Genomic DNA, 12,680 nt, shown 5'->3' with positions numbered 1-12,680 from the left:
GCGAGTTAAAGAGCCAGAACGCATATCTTGAGCTTGACATGGACTTTTGATTAGGAATTTGTTTGGAATACATTTAACAGTCACTTTAACATGTTGTCAAGCACGTTATCGTTAACTAACTTGTGATAGCTAATAATCTAGCTGGTAAATGATTGCCTTGCATAAAAGTATGCAGAGTTGCCACCATTTTAAACAATCATCAATCAATCATTAACAATTACAGAGGAGCTCTTTATATTATTGAGTTGCCCTGTCACCTGGTCGAAAATGCGTTGCCATACTCGCTTGTTATTTTGATACAAAACATCACAGTTTAACTATATGCCAACTTACGTCAACCCAATTCAATTTAAAAACCATAGTTCTATCATAGATGCATTTGTGATATTGAAAGAACATTTTCGTTAATACCAGCCTAGGTTGTCTGTTTAAGTAAGTTAGACAACTTATCCACCTGGTAAATGTTTGACATGCACAAAATTTTGCGGAGCTGCCACCTTTTTAAATGACAAACTACTTGACAGTAACAACTATACCCAGAGCTCTTTAAATTTTGAACTGCTTTATCAATTAGTCGAAAGTGTGTTGCCATCTTTTTCAAATGGCGTTGCCACACTTGCGTGTTTTCGTTGAAAAAATTTAGCACACTTTAACTTCATGTCAGCTTACGTTAAGCCCCGTTCAAATTTAAAAACCATTTGCCCATCAAAATGAATTTGTGATAGTAAGAAACCGCTTTTCCGCTCTAGAATTTTTCACATATAATACTAGATATTAGCATATATATTATGTATACATACATGATATGCCGTCTTACATTTCACTTACATGCAATGTCATTTCCTCTGGCTTCAACTTATTACCAAAAACTTTTCCACAACGTTCAAGTCTCGCTAATTTATCGAATTGTTATATTACATAAATAAATCGGGGAAAGCCTGCTGGCAAGTGGAGATGCCGGTCGCGGTCAAGAGGTCGCCGTCGCCTTCCCCGTCGCCGTCGGCGTGTCGGAAATGCTTTATGGCACTTTTGCATGCCACAAAATGCTTAGTTTTTGGCCACGAGGCGCAGTCAAAGTTACATAATTCCATGCCCGCTGGCAGCAGCAGCAGCAGCAGCGGGACTAAAGGATATGCTCTTTTGACGGACATTTAGGCTGGCAAAATACTGGCATTAAGAATGCTTTTATATTTCCATAATATACATATGTGCACGTATAAATTCTACTACACCTTCTGCTTACAGGCTCGGGACAGATACAATTATGGCAGTTCCTGCTCGAGCTGCTGTCGGACTCCAACAATGCCAGCTGCATTACCTGGGAGGGCACCAACGGCGAGTTCAAGCTAACCGATCCCGATGAGGTCGCCCGACGCTGGGGCGAGCGCAAATCCAAGCCCAACATGAACTACGACAAGCTGAGTCGCGCCTTAAGGTAAGCAACAGACAGATGACAAATTTCTATTTAATTTCAGGGGTTGTTTTTAGTTTATCCTCCTCTTTTTTTTTGTTTTTTCTTGTTCTGTTCGCTCAAGTGCTGCTAATTAGTCCAAGTACTCGCAGTTTATCTCTGGGGCAGACCAAAAATGTGGGCATGTGTGCAATTTGTGCCCAACACGAGCCCAAAATCGGAGAGTCTCATCAATAACGATTGATTCGATTCGAGGCTGATTGGCTGCTTTTGCTAACAATTGGTCCACTAAATGCGCAGAAAATACCAAATAAGCGGATGATAAAAACAACAACATAAGCGAACGTTTACCTACACTGCTCCGCCTGTGGGCGTGTCCCTCGCAAAAAGAAATTCAATATGAAATTGCTTTCGGCCCGCTACGAAAATGTAATCAAAAATGCCAATAAAACATGAAATCTGGCAATCTAATTGCTGCAAATGTGATTGCTGACCCAACGCTACACAACACTGGCCCCCGTCACAAATCTCTGTTCCATTCCTGACCCTGCCCCTGCCCCTGCCCCTGCCCTGGCCTGGACAACTGTTAGGTTTGGGCAGCGTTGCCAGAAACATATGCACAACTATTTAAATATTTGCGCAACGGTCAATTTGCTAAGCACACAGCGCCAGCTCTGAAGAATTGTGCAAACGTGATGGCAACCCTTTTTTTTTTTATTCTTGTGATCCACTTCTTGAAACTGTCAATTGCAATCAGGCGGCGGGCCAGGGCCAATGAGTGCCAATGAAGGAGAAGCTGACAATTCAAGTGGAAGAATCCTCGCAGCCAATTTGCAATAGACACACACACACACACACACACACACACGCACACACACTTGCAGGCAGACAATCAACATGTAAATAAATGTAAAAAGTGTTGGATAAGCGACAACAAAGCAAAGGAAAGCCTTTTTTTTTGTTTGATGATGTGCGGAAGCGTCAACACGTCCTATGCCTGCCCGCCTGTCTCTCTGTCTCTCTGTCTGTCTGTCTCTTTGTCTGTCTGCTGTGTGTTATCCTTTTTGAATACCCTAACAGAAGGTATTCGAATTTCGACAGGAAGCGAACCCTTCTGTTGCCATAAAAGTTATATTTTTAAGTATTATTAAGATTAAGAATATATACTAGATCAGTATTTACAGCTGTGTCGATATAGTTGGATCGACTCACTTTAACATTTATTTATATAGCTAGCTTCTATAAAAACATCTTGACAAAAATGGGTTTTTGTACGATAAATGTTTAGTTTCTTCATTCAACCCGGCGAAATCCGTCGCTTTAGAGAAATTATAGGATTTTTAAAAAAAGGTATCTTAAACAAATGCTGTAATAACAAGCTTTACTAGACTCCCAATAAAAATAAATGAAAGAATCAAATATTATCATGTGTCTCCACTTGCCAATCTATTTAACTGCAAGCCAGCACCTAGTCTAGTTCTTAAAGGCAGACTTGCAATGTAAGTGCTGAAAAATATACTATTTTGTTGATTTCCAACACTTTAAGTATTTGGTTTTTTTTTTAGGCTTTTAAGAAGATGGAAGAAGGGGTTTAAAAATGTCTTCAAAGACTCGCCTTGTATCAAATTTCCACAATTTACAAAAGTAAACAAACGATTAACTAGAAGTATAAAATACTAAAAATATACTAGATAAACTTAGTATTAGTATATACAATAAATACCAAGCTCTACTTGCACACTCACAAAACATCACAGAAATTGAAAGCTGCGAAGATTCGATCAAAATCTATTTTACGCGACTTTGCAGCTAAAAATACTCCACATTTTCCGTGCCGAAGAATAGAAAAGTACATGCATGGCAACCAGTGTTGCCAAATGCCCATAAATCCAATGTTGGAAAAGGCTAAAGCTATCTGAATTAGCTTGCTAAGCTTAGATTGGCAAAAAACAGATTTGAAAATTCAGCTTAAAATTTCAACTATTTGCGGCTGAAGGTCTCTTTAAATAAATAAATCTGGCTAGAAAAAAGCTAAGTTGGCCAAACTGCTTTTTGTCTGTAAGGGTATTTAAACTTCGGCAGAGATATTATTTTAATACTTATATATTTTTTTTTTTTATTTTTCACACATTTCAACTCAATTGAACACAGTCGCCGTCTCTGCTTTCATGTGTGCTAAGAAATGTGAGCGCTGCAAAGTATGCTGCACATATCTTCAAGTGTGTGTGTGCGCAAGTGTGTGTGTTCGCGTGTGTGCGTGTGTGTGTGTAAATGAAAACTGAGCAGCAAATGTAGATGCTTGCCACATAAAGACAACAAGGACAAGTGCTTTAATGCTTCATTTGCCTTGTTTATTCACAGCCGGCTGCCCTTTTGTTGGCCACTTGGCCTGCCACACACACACACACACACACACACACAGCCATACACACTCACACACACATAATGCGTGTAAATGGCTTTTACTTTAATCCTTTTTGCTCGGCTGTTTGTCTCGCTGATTGTGTGCTTTGTGCCCCGCGTCCATCAGCAGCCATTGATTGGTTCTGATTGTTTGCTTTCACACCACCCCGCCCCTCCCCCCTCCTCCCCTCTCCGCCCAACACCCCATCCAAGGGGGCCTTTGTCTTTTGTTGCTGCCTTTAATTTATGCCATTAATTGGCATAATTTATGGCCAATAGCGCAGGCAAAAAAGTGAAAATATATATTTAAAAAAAATTACTGTGCGCATTGAAATTTAAATTAATTTACATGTTTTTTTTTTTTAATTGTTTTGTTTCTGTCTGCTGCGAAACAAAAGCGACGCATAAACCAAATTCGATATGTGCAATAAAATTGCAATAAAGGAATAAAAGCATAAAACTTGAATGAGTATTTCTGCTCAGATCGTCAAATAATTATGCTAATTTTGAATACATAAATAATTAAAGGCAAAGGGAGGGCATTTAATGAGACGCGGAATCTACACAGTTTCTTAAAGATAACAACATAAACAATATATATGGTATGCGTTAGATCTTTATATACATAGTCTGAAAACATTATAAGGGAGCGTATATCTGTACTTATTACTGTAGTTTTCGGGAAATTCCACCCGCATGTGTGGAAAAATTGCGAAAAACGTTTGACTTCAAATAAATTTTCAAAGATCTGTGAGATAAATTAATTTTATACCTGCCATTGGAGAATACGGAGAATACCGACTAGTATCCTATATAGACATAGGTAAAAATTTCCCACCCCCATAACTCGGCCAAAACTCAACCGATTTTCACGAGGTTTAGTTTTTTCTTCATGGTTTTCCCTCTAAAATAATCTGGCATTTAAATCTGACCACACATTTTTTAGTCGAAATTCATGTCAAAATCTTACCCCTAGGATTCGTATATAGACATGGGCCAAAATTTCCCACCCCCATAACTCGGCCAAAACTCAACCGATTTTCACGAGGTTTAGTTTTTTCTTCATGGTTTTCCCTCTAAAATAATCTGGCATTTAAATCTGACCACACATTTTTTAGTCGAAATTCATGTCAAAATCTTACCCCTAGGATTCGTATATAGACATGGGCCAAAATTTCCCACCCCCATAACTCGGCCAAAACTCAACCGATTTTCACGAGGTTTAGTTTTTTCTTCATGGTTTTCCCTCTAAAATAATCTGGCATTTAAATCTGACCACACATTTTTTAGTCGAAATTCATGTCAAAATCTTACCCCTAGGATTCGTATATAGACATGGGCCAAAATTTCCCACCCCCATAACTCGGCCAAAACTCAACCGATTTTCACGAGGTTTAGTTTTTTCTTCATGGTTTTCCCTCTAAAATAATCTGGCATTTAAATCTGACCACACATTTTTTAGTCGAAATTCATGTCAAAATCTTACCCCTAGGATTCGTATATAGACATGGACCAAAATTTCCCACCCCCATAACTCGGCCAAAACTCAACCGATTTTCACGAGGTTTAGTTTTTTCTTCATGGTTTTCCCTCTAAAATAATCTGGCATTTAAATCTGACCACACATTTTTTAGTCGAAATTCATGTCAAAATCTTACGCCTAGGATTCGTATATAGACATGGGCCAAAATTTCCCACCCCCATAACTCGGCCAAAACTCAACCGATTTTCACGAGGTTTAGTTTTTTCTTCATGGTTTTCCCTCTTAAATAATCTGGCATTTAAATCTGACCACACATTTTTTAGTCGAAATTCATGTCAAAATCTTACCCCTAGGATTCGTATATAGACATGGGCCAAAATTTCCCACCCCCATAACTCGGCCAAAACTCAACCGATTTTCATGAGGCTTGGTTTTTTGTTCATGGTTTTCCCTCTAAAATAATCTGGCATTTAAATCTGACCACACATTTTTTAGTCGAAATTCATGTCAAAATCTTACCCCTAGGATTCGTATATAGACATGGGCCAAAATATCCCACCCCCATAACTCGGCCAAAACTCAACCGATTTTCACGAGGTTTAGTTTTTTCTTCATGGTTTTCCCTCTAAAATAATCTGGCATTTAAATCTGACCACACATTTTTTAGTCGAAATTCATGTCAAAATCTTACCCCTAGGATTCGTATATAGACATGGGCCAAAATATCCCACCCCCATAACTCGGCCAAAACTCAACCGATTTTCACGAGGTTTAGTTTTTTCTTCATGGTTTTCCCTCTAAAATAATCTGGCATTTAAATCTGACCACACATTTTTTAGTCGAAATTCATGTCAAAATCTTACCCCTAGGATTCGTATATAGACATGGGCCAAAATTTCCCACCCCTATAACTCGGCCAAAACTCAACCGATTTTCACGAGGTTTAGTTTTTTCTTCATGGTTTTCCCTCTAAAATAATCTGGCATTTAAATCTGACCACACATTTTTTAGTCGAAATTCATGACATAATCTTGATTTGGCCCCTAGAAAAAGTTGACAATTAAATCTGGGAACATAATTTTTGGTCGAAATTCATGTACAATTTTACCCTCTGAAATCCTATATGGACATGGGTTGAAATTTCCCACTCCCATTACTCGGTCAAGTCTCAACCGATTTTTACGAAGTTTAGATTTTTCTTCATGGTATGGCCCTTCGAGTATTTAGATATTTAAATCTGGGAACGTAATTTTTAGACGAAAATCATGTAAAATGTTGTATACAGTCTGATCGGTTTCAAACTCATTTTGAAAAATCTTTGAGATAATTTTTTTTAAACGTATCACGGGCAAAGTCTGGGTATATATATTTATAAGTATATAATTTGCCGAGCATATATATATATTGAAAGCATGACCATTTAGATAAAGTATGAAAAAACGATATTGAAGTCTAAATAAATTTCTTTAAGCTTATTATTAATGCTAGAAATAAACCGTGTCCAAATATGCATTGGTTTAATATAGATGTATTCCAGTTTATAAATGTAAATGTTAAAGTGGACTTACCCAAAAATTCACTGAAAGACAAAAGAAAAAGAAAGTTAGTAAGTTCGACTAAATAAGATAATCAATATGAGAGAGATTGAGAGAGAATGAGAGAGAGTAAGAGAAAGAAAGAGAGAGAGGAAGAGAGTTTATTTCGCCTGTAAGGCTTAGCTGAATTCATGAGAATTGCATAGAAGAGCGATATGTAAAAATACGAGATATTAAAAAAATGTTGTGTAAATTTGGTAAGCATGTATAAGTAGTACCCAAATATCAACTTTACTTTTGTGATAACATCGTAGCTGTGACCTTCGACCTGACATTGAACCAGCGTCCTACTCTGCTGTAAGTGTAGTTTATCACAGATCGCTCAGTTATTTGTTTAGTTTACCCAGTACGCAGCTGACTTAATCACTTTTCGGGCTGCCCTAGCAATGCAAACAGAAATTTTCGGGCAATCGTCTGTCTTGTCTACCCCCAAGCCTGGCCTCCGTCCGCTCGACCGACCGACCACCCGCCCGCCCGCTGCTTGGCTGTCTGCCCAAGCAATTTGGCTTGGCCCTGAGCCACGAAATATTTCTGTTTGAGTTTATGCGCAAGGCGTTTGCCATTTAATTGCGGGGCCAGAGATTGAGGGCAAGTCGGTCTGGGCTGGGATTGGCCGGGGTTGGGTTGGGATGTTTGGCCAAAGTCTAGCACTAAAATCGCCTAATGTCAGCAAATTAACTTAAAACGCATAAAGCGCGCATTATTTTGTAATTATTTATGCGCTCAGTCTTTTGTTTGGCTTTCCCACATTGGCAGCAGCAAACATTACCCCACCGAAAAATGACTCTCTAGTAGTTTGTTACGGTGAAAACTCTTCTAGCAAACGGTCTTAAGGGAGAATCCAGCCATGTTGTAGTTTAATGAGAGATGGCCTCGGGAAGGGAAATGATTTTAATATAGGCGGAATGAGCGAGAGTTTTGAAAGATTTGCTATAAATCATCAATTACTTGCCTCGCTTTTAAGAAATGGATGAATATCGATAAGAAATCGATAATAATCGAAAATAAATCGATAAGGAAACGATACAAAAAATTGAGAAAAAATCGATAAAAACGATAAGAAATCGATAAGAATAAAGAAGACAACGAGTAAACGATAAGAATCGAGAATAATCGATAAGAAATCGATAAAAACAATAAGAATCAATAATACATGGATAAAAATCGAAAATAGCTCGATAAGGAAACGATAAAAAAATTGAGAATAAATCGATAAAAACGATAATAAATCGATAAGAATAGATAACAAATCGATTAAACGATAATAATCGAGAATAATCGATAAGAAATCGATAAAAATGATAAGAATTAGATAAGAATCAATAATACATAGATAATAATCGAAAATAAATCAATAACCATCGATAATAATTGGTAAGAAATCGATAATAATGGATAATACTCGATAAAAATCGATAAAAACCGATATTGCAATCCTTTTTTTAAGAATAACTCGGAAGTTATAAGCTCTAGAGACACAAAATTTGGTGTGTAGACGCTCGATTAGAATATAAAGGTCCAGAATATTTTACTTTATAAAAAGCTCTCTAAAAAATAACATATGTATGTAGGTTAAGTTTTGTGCCTTGGTATTTATGCCTCAAAAATTTCCTTACGATCGGACAATAGACACCGAACGTATTCAGGGCCGAGGCTGGGTTTAGTGTGTCTTTAAGTCGGGCGTCTTATGCGTTATTTAATTTAATTTACTTAAATTTTCTGTGATCTACAAATGCTGCGCCCAAGCCAGTTATGACTGTATTTTTTCGGCACTCTCTATATTTGCAGATATTATTATGACAAGAACATCATGACCAAGGTGCATGGCAAGCGCTATGCGTACAAATTTGATTTCCAGGGTTTGGCGGCGGCCACACAGCCGGCGGCCAGCGATCCCACCTACAAGTATCAGAGCGATCTGTTCATGACGCCATATCATCACAGCGCCAAGCTCAGCTCGTTTATGAGTCCGCATCATGGCATGACCTCGTCCTCAGGTGCGTTTCGCTTGCAGTCACCCGTTGCGTTCCATTACTGATCTGATTTGAATTGTTTTTTTTTTTTGTGCAGCCTCCATATTTCCGACGGCCGCCTCGTGGGGCAACTGGGGCAGTCCGGCGACAAATCTGTATCAGCCGCACTCGATGAGCCATGTGACGCCCTCGCATGTGGCGCCGCATCTCAGCTCCTATCCGCACTACGCATGACCATCATAATATGAGAGCAATGCCGGCGCTGGCGGCGCCAGCAGCGCGGTTAGCGTTGGCGTCGCCGGCGGCGCTGGCATTATGAGCGGCTTTGGCAGCGGCGGCGGCACCACCAGCACCACCAGCAGCGGCGGCAGCAACAACACCACCAGCAGCAGCAGCAACAACAACAACACCACCGCCAACAACAACAACAACAACAGCAGCGGCGGCGGCGGCGGCAATCTGAATGCCGGACAGTCGCATCTGGAGTCCAGTCTGGGCCAGAATCTGAATGCGGCGCCGGCACATGCCAGCGCTGGCTTTGGTCTCGGCGTTCACGGCATGAGCATGGGCGTCGGCGTCGGCGTGGGCGTCGGTGTGGGCGTGGGCGGCAGCAATTCGACGCTCAATTCGCTGGTCGTGGGCAATCGGCTGATGAACAGCAGCCTGCCGACGCTGCTCAAATGATGCCACCTGGAGAAGTTCGGTCTGAGTCTGGGCGCCGGTCCGCCACCGCCAGCGGCCACGCCCGCCGACGCAGCGCCGGACGGCAGCAGCAGCGGCGGCGGTCACGCATATCCCGGCAGCTATGGCGCCGGCAGCGAGCGCACACTGTACGACTATCTGGACATGAAGGGCGAGCAGGCGACGTTTTTATTGTAAGTGCAACCAAAACCACCAGAAAAAAAAAGTAACAAGAAAACCAATAGAAAAAAAAGAAAAACCAAAACCAGAAAACAGCGGATTTTACTCATAGCCAATAGCTCAAGAACCAGTCAAAAGCTGCTGATCGAGAATATATATCTATATATAGACGAATGTTTATCCTGACTGATCAACAGATGTTTACTGTAGTTACCTTTTGTGATTCCACCCGCAAGTGTGGAAAAATAGTGGAAAAAGTTGCGTGAAACTTTTTTGTTTGCCAATCGATCAATCTCAAACTAAGTTACAAAAGTTCTTTGTTCAAATTCATTTGAGTAGCTTTTGCACACTTTTCGCCAAATCCACCTTCCTTGGTGGAAATGGGCATCAAAAATGTTGTGCTAGAAGTTTTTCGGCTCAAACTCATTTCCCAGACTTCTTATGAAGCTATTCAAGAGCAAAATGAAACTTAACTCGATAAACTCCCATAAATATCAATAAAGTTAGAAATTAAGACGTCGAATTGCAGGTAAAACGGGTGGATTTAAACTTAGACCGAAGAAAGCCGAACAATGACAGTTCGTATATTTATATATGTATATAAATAAGTATACATTTTATACGTTTAATCATTGATGCTTTTATTCGGCATTCTGCTTATTAAGTAACCCATTTCGACTATGGTGGCAATGTTGTTGTTTTGTTATACGGAACACTCCATCTGTCGCTGCAAGTGCCGTAGAGATTGCACTTGCGGCTGCAGCACTTGTTGTCATAAATGCAAGCCTTGCCATTCGGCGTGCACCCATCGATATTTCCGCACACTAGAGCGAGGCCCATGGAGACACTCAGCACCAAAAATATCCACCTCATCTTGTCGGCTCAGCCTTCGGTTTGGAAATGAACTTTTTTGCTTTCTTCACTTGCGCTTTATTTCGTTGTCAATTGAAAACAGTTTCACGAGGCGTTTTAGTTCCGCGCTTTAGTTACGAAACACTGTGAACGAATCGATTTGTGGCACAATTAATAAAGGTCCGATAATTATTTAAAGCCAATAATCACATTATATAAGCGTCTATTAGCTGACCTTGACCCAGCACAAGTCTTGAGCTTCAGATTTCAGGGAGGATTTTGAGAAAATTTCAACTATTATTATCTATTAATATTTCGTATTAATTTCCTTGGATCCTTGGAAATGAGTTTGAACCAAAAACTTCGTCCAAAAAACCTTTGATACCCAATTTCACTAATTAGGGTGGATTTACCAAAAAGTGTGTAACACGTCTCAAAAGAAACTTTACAAAAATGTTGAAAAATAAATGTTAGGAAAATCGCTTGGTAAACCGAAAAGTTACATGCAACCCTTTTCCGTCAATTTTCCACGCTTGCAAGTGGAACGTATTCGTCAAATAGGGCAACTACAGTAAAAATTTCAGTTTCGATTATTATTCTATTATCTGGGCTAAAATTAAGATCTTTTTGCCCAACCAGAGGTAAATTGAGGAAGTAATATGTATATATATATTCTTGATCAGTATCAAAAGATATAAAGTCTACGTATGTATATGTAAATATCATTCAGATGCGATAAATGCATGCATTTTGTGTGGCGTAGGTGTGTCCCTGTGTGCATGTGTGTGTGAATGTGTGTGTGAATGTGTGTGTGCGTGTGTCTTTAGACTATTTTAGTTAACGTTGTTGCCGTAAGTTGAACTCTTAACCTAAACCTAAACATATACATATGAGAATCAAACAAAACTCGTTTTCCAGTACGAAAACAATTTGCAAATCTTCCGAATTGTTCTAGTATAAATACTCGATTGTAAGCTAAAACGATTTCCAGAACACACACATATATATGTAAACTAAAAATATATATATGCGATATTTTGAATTGTTGTTAGCATTTGCCACTTGTTAATAGTAAGGGATAAGCAGGTCTTAAAGGATCATTCAATCTATGTATTTCTTCAACAACAATAAAAGCGTAGTTCATAATTCTAAGCTGAATCGATAACTAATTATCGATAGTTCTTCGCTTCTTAGAAAAAGAAACTCTCGTTTAGTGTTTGTTGGCGAAATGTAAATATACAAATATATAGAATACAGATCTAAGAATGAATGGGGATTCTTAAGTTTTTCAGTTGATACTCGTATACCCTGTAACTGTTGGGGAATGGGGGTATGCCCGACGTGGAAAGGCAACTTCAAGACACCTAGGCACAGGTACAGGGTATCAACTAGTCGAGCACTTTCGTCTAGATTCTCTTCATTCGTTTTCATTTTCTTTAACCTTTGATTTCAATAATATTTCTTTTGCTTATTATATAACTTGGGCGTTCTTTATCAGTTCGATATGGTTGACTGTGATAGTTGATTGTACAGTTAAAACTCTTGAATAATTTTTAAATAACCTAAACATCTAACACGATGCATTATCTAACGAAAAAAAAATAAAGAAAAGAAAAGTTAATCTTAATCTTAAACATAAAAACAAAAAAGTTCTGTGTGTATAAAAAATATTTAGAAATTTTAAGCGCAAATTCAACAATATTAAAAAATAAATAAATATATATATATATGTATATGTATATGTATACAGCCCCTTCTATCCATTTGCAGTGGGTAGCAAAAGTATCGATACTTATAAATGTACTTATGTAATTTTAAATGTGTGTGTAATTGAGATATGCAACTTTATGCTACATCTAAATGTATACAATTTTTAAATTCTGAATGTAACTTTACCAAATATTATATAACTAAGTATAATAGACAACCACCACATTGTGTACCCCTCCTCCCCCCTCCCCCTAATCCCACTAAGCGTTAAGTTGATTTAAGTGGAATACCTTTAACAAAAATAAAAAAGTCAAAAAAAAAAACAAAACCCAATTCAAGAACAACAACAACAAATCTTTTCAATTCATTCTCAATTAGTACAGTTATTTTTT

At 38.6% G+C, this 12,680-nt stretch overlaps 1 protein-coding gene across 1 annotated transcript in view; it reads left to right on the top strand.

Moving 5' to 3' along the window:
- The window catches only part of Ets65A (DNA-binding protein D-ETS-3), a 45,856-nt gene extending 35,229 nt beyond the window's left edge, over positions 1-10,627 (top strand). Inside the window, 3 exon segments of the mRNA XM_064687219.1 lie at positions 1,246-1,435; positions 8,681-8,889; positions 8,963-10,627. Coding sequence (XP_064543289.1) covers positions 1,246-1,435; positions 8,681-8,889; positions 8,963-9,744 — 1,181 coding nt within the window. The 3' untranslated portion in view covers positions 9,745-10,627.
- The last annotated feature ends 2,053 nt before the right edge of the window (positions 10,628-12,680 follow it).

The sequence above is a fragment of the Drosophila montana genome, unplaced genomic scaffold, assembly GCF_035044405.1.
Source record: "Drosophila montana isolate Dmon_TW-CO22-7 unplaced genomic scaffold, ASM3504440v1 contig_1455_1, whole genome shotgun sequence".
Taxonomy (NCBI): domain Eukaryota; kingdom Metazoa; phylum Arthropoda; class Insecta; order Diptera; family Drosophilidae; genus Drosophila; species Drosophila montana.
The sequence above is the reverse complement of the archived record's forward strand: the minus strand, read 5'-3'. Positions and strand labels throughout refer to the sequence as shown.